The sequence below is a fragment of the Lepidothrix coronata genome, unplaced genomic scaffold (genome assembly GCF_001604755.1).
Source record: "Lepidothrix coronata isolate B3197 unplaced genomic scaffold, Lepidothrix_coronata-1.0 Scaffold20, whole genome shotgun sequence".
In the NCBI taxonomy this organism is placed as follows: domain Eukaryota; kingdom Metazoa; phylum Chordata; class Aves; order Passeriformes; family Pipridae; genus Lepidothrix; species Lepidothrix coronata.
The window spans coordinates 7,766,728-7,770,651 of NW_016690200.1; the positions used below are offsets into that span (position 1 = coordinate 7,766,728).

General features: G+C 47.2%; 1 protein-coding gene across 1 annotated transcript in view; it reads left to right on the forward strand.

The window, feature by feature from the left end:
* Positions 1-3,924, forward strand: part of EXOC4 (exocyst complex component 4) — a 303,657-nt gene that overhangs the window by 257,362 nt on the left and 42,371 nt on the right. The window contains exon 15 of the mRNA XM_017807724.1: positions 946-1,124. Within this exon, the coding sequence (XP_017663213.1) occupies positions 946-1,124 (179 nt within the window). The remainder of the gene's footprint in view (positions 1-945; positions 1,125-3,924) is intronic.

Here is a 3,924-nt window from a genome sequence, read left to right on the forward strand (position 1 = left end):
AGGGATAGAGGGGGGGGAATGCAGAGCAGAAACGTGGAATTTCAGCTTAAAATCCTGGAAATCATAAAATTCCAGAATGGTTTGGGTTGGAAGGGACCTTAATTCCACCTCATTCCACCCCTGTCACGGGCAGGGACACCTCCCACTAGCCCAGGTCAAGCAGGGCCAAGCCCCGTCCAACCTGGCCTTGGACACTTCCAGGGATAACATTTCCACACTTCCCAGGGATAACAACACTTCCAGCTTCTCCACAAGGATTTAACAGCAGCCCCCTGCCTTGTTTAATGAGATTTAGGTTGTTCCTAAATCACATCATTAGGGCCATTAGGGTGTGCCTGCAGAATTCCCAGAGAAGTGCTGGAATCACCATCCCATGTGGCACTTGGTGACATGGTTTAGTGGGAATGGTGGCACTCCTGATCCTGGAGTCTTTCCCAACCTTAATAATTCTTTGGGAAACCAGGACGGAGGCCTCTCCCCTCATCCCTGCTGGAACCGTGCCAAGGATGTGCCACGTATCCTTGGGATTACCCATGAAAACTGGGCGGATATAAAGCTGTGTTTGGGAATGTTAAAAAAATATAAAGGAGAAATTAAGATGTTTTTTTAACAAAGGGAAACCAAACGAGGAGCTCAGTTAAGCCGGGGATTAAGTCTGACAAAGCGGGGATTTAAGTGACCCCCTGTTGCAGCACTGGCAAATCCCGTGGGAATGGGGACAAAACGTGGGAATGAGGACCACTGAGCTCCACAGAGAAACAGCTGGACAGTGAGGAAAGGCCCTTTATTTATTGGGAATTTGCTTTATTCCCAGGGCAGTTGATGTGCCCTGTTGAGCCAGGCCTTGAGCCTGGGTTTAAGCAGAGCTGAATTAACCACACTGATGTCTCCCCTCCCTCTCCCATCATCCTGTGTCCCTGAGGGTGGCTTTGCTTTGCATTTCAGGGCCGCTTTCGGCAAAGAATCCGAAGTTCTCATCGGCAACCTGGGCGACAAACTGATCCCTCAGCAGGAGATCCTGCGCGACGTCAGCGACCTCAAGGCCTTGGCCAACATGCACGAGAGCCTGGAGTGGCTGGCAGGGCGCACCAAGGCGGCTTTCTCCAGCCTCTCCACCTCCCAGAGTAAGTGTCTCCCATGGCAGAGCCTTTGCCTTGGAGATGGAGCGGCGGAAATGTGAAATTTGAGCAGTTTTGGGCGCTTTTTGTCGCCGGTTCCGAAGCGGGTTCGTGTCAGAAGGAGGCGGGAAGAGAAGCAGCTTCGTGTCTTTCTTCCTCGTGGGTGCTGGGGTGGGACCTTTGCACTGGAGGGTGACAGGAGCAGCACTTCCAGCTCTCAAAGGCCTTTCCACAGAGACCTCAAAAGTCTTTCCACAAAGACCACAAAGATCTTTCCAGCTCTCAAAAGTCTTTCCATAAAGACCACCAAGGTCTTTCCAGCTCTCAAAGGTCTTTCCACACTTTCCACTTCCCGGGAATGTGCCCAGGGCTGTGGGCAGCCAAGGCTCCTGAGCTCTGATGGGAGCTGGGAATTGAAAATCAGCCTTTTATTCCTGGGCAATGATGAGGGAAATTTGCTGGCGCTGAATAAATCGTGGTGGTGTTTGTCCATTAAAATCATTGTCCCCTGACAGCAAAACATCTCTGGTTGAGTGAAAATCCTTCCCATGGCTCCTAAATCTGCTCTAGGACAGGACATTTAACCTGTTTATTCCAGCTGTCCGTGCTCAGCTCGTTGGGATCCAGAAGGATAATTAAGATTGTACAATCAGTTAACAGTTAAAGCCCCAAATTAATCCATGGAGCTTTAATATTCCAATATTCCAAACCCATATTTTGAGTTCTCAATACCTGGGTGCCAAGACTCACTCTGCTCTCACAGGCTGTGCTTTAAAAAGGGTCTAAACAAATAAAATTTAAACGAAGCCCAGTGGGAAAAAAAAGACCAAACCAAAAAAAAAAAAAATAATAAAAAAAAATAAATAAAAAATTAAATCCAGCTCTCGAACTTCAGCAGCCAAATATTTATTCAGAGATCTTTAGTTACTGGGAGAGTTCTTGGGGTGCAATATTTGTGTTGTAACAGTCAGAGCTGTTAAAATAAAACATCATTTATAACTTCAGCTCTGGTTGAAACCCTTGGGTTTTTTAAATAAATCAATATTTCCCTGACATTAAAGGGGACTTTGAGGCTTGGTGAGGGGCCCTTCCACACAGCAGTGGATAAACATAAAAGCACAGGGTGGAATATTCCACTTGGCAGCCTCTTCCTGACGAGAAAAATCCGTCTTCCTCTGGAAGAACTTCCTAGTAAAACGTCTGTACAATTCCAGGAGTATCTGGAATGAGGGGAAGAACAAGCAGTGCTGGATGGACTTTAAGGTTCCTTCTCACCCAAACCATCCTGGGACTCCATGATTCCATGAGATGATCCCTGTCTGGCCTTGGGGTTATAATCTAAGTCTGACCCAGGGAAAGGTTTCCAGCAGAGCCGTTAACTCCAAAAGGAAAAACAGGAGGAATTTCTTCCTGGAAAGGGTGGTCAGGCATTGGAAGGTGGTGGAGTTCCCATCCCTGGAAGTGTCCAAGGCCAGGTTGGAGCAACCTGAGATAGTGGAAGGTGTCCCTGCCCATGGCAGGGGGTGGGATGAGAGGAGTTTTCCAGTCCCTCCCAACCCAAACCATCCTGGGATTCTCCGATTCTAAATAAGGGGGATTTTTATCACATAACTTTAATCCGAAATATTCCAGTTCAGTGCAACTGGGATTGGTTCCTCTTGCACAAACCAACGTGTCACCCATCCTGCTTTTTGGGCAGGTGGCACTTTTTTAATATTCCTTTGAGCAGCTCTGCCTTCTGCTTTCTGTTTCTCCTTGGACCAGCTATTCCACTGAAGTGTTTGTGCTTGAACAAGAGCAGTAATTTCATTACCTGGGGGTTTTTCTTCCCTGCAGGATGAGAACACCCATCCAGCTCTTTGATCCTTTTGTCTTTTCTGTCCCAGCAACTGGAAATTAAATCCTGGTCCCGCTCAGGGCATCATCCAAACGTTTAGTGAGGGATCAGAACCAGAATTTTTGGTGCAGTGCCACAAATCCTGTGATCTCCAACCAGTCCATGCTGTGGTGGTGGCGGCCCTGAGTCCCTTTCCCTGCAAGAAATCGTGATCTTTTTCCAGAAAAGGGCAATTTCTGGGCACAGCTATAAATATTCAGGCAGCCCCAGGTGGAGCTGGGCAGGTTTTGGGAAATCCTGAGCAGGTTTTGGGAAATCCTGAGCAAGGAAATCCTGGCTTTTTTTGGTGAATCTGTCAAAAGGCCCCTTCCTAGAGATTTTGGGAAATCCTGAGCAAGGAAATCCTGGCTTTTTTTGGTGAATCTGTCAAAAGGCCCCTTCCTAGAGATAAAAATCCAATAACCCCTGACTGTGGACGTGCCCCAATTATCACTCATTGAGCAGCAGACTTGCTAATGGAGTGTTTTGTCAGGCTGGGAGCAGCCTCTGCATTCTTCATTATTTAGTGTTTGCTCAGCTGATGGCTCTCCCACAGCTCTTCCCTTATCTGCACTCCCTCACAATTGGATTTTGTATTTCCCAAACCCATCAGATAGGTCTTCTGAGGGAATACAAACTTCTTTTTCACAATAACCCCTTAAGGATTCAAGTTGCCGGGAGAGGGTGAATTTATTGAGGAAGGCAAGTCCATTTTAAATGGGTTTTATATGAAAATGGAAGTCGGGTTTTCCCTCTTCCTCTCCTACTTCTCTTGCCTTGTCAGATGCAGATGGAACATCCCCTTTCATCCTTTTCCCTCGTGGAGCTCCTCAGATTCTCTACATATTTGACAGAGAAGGGGTTACTATGCACAGTGAAGGATTTGGGAAGTTTTGAAGGTGAAGGATTTGGGAAGTTTTGAAGGTGGTC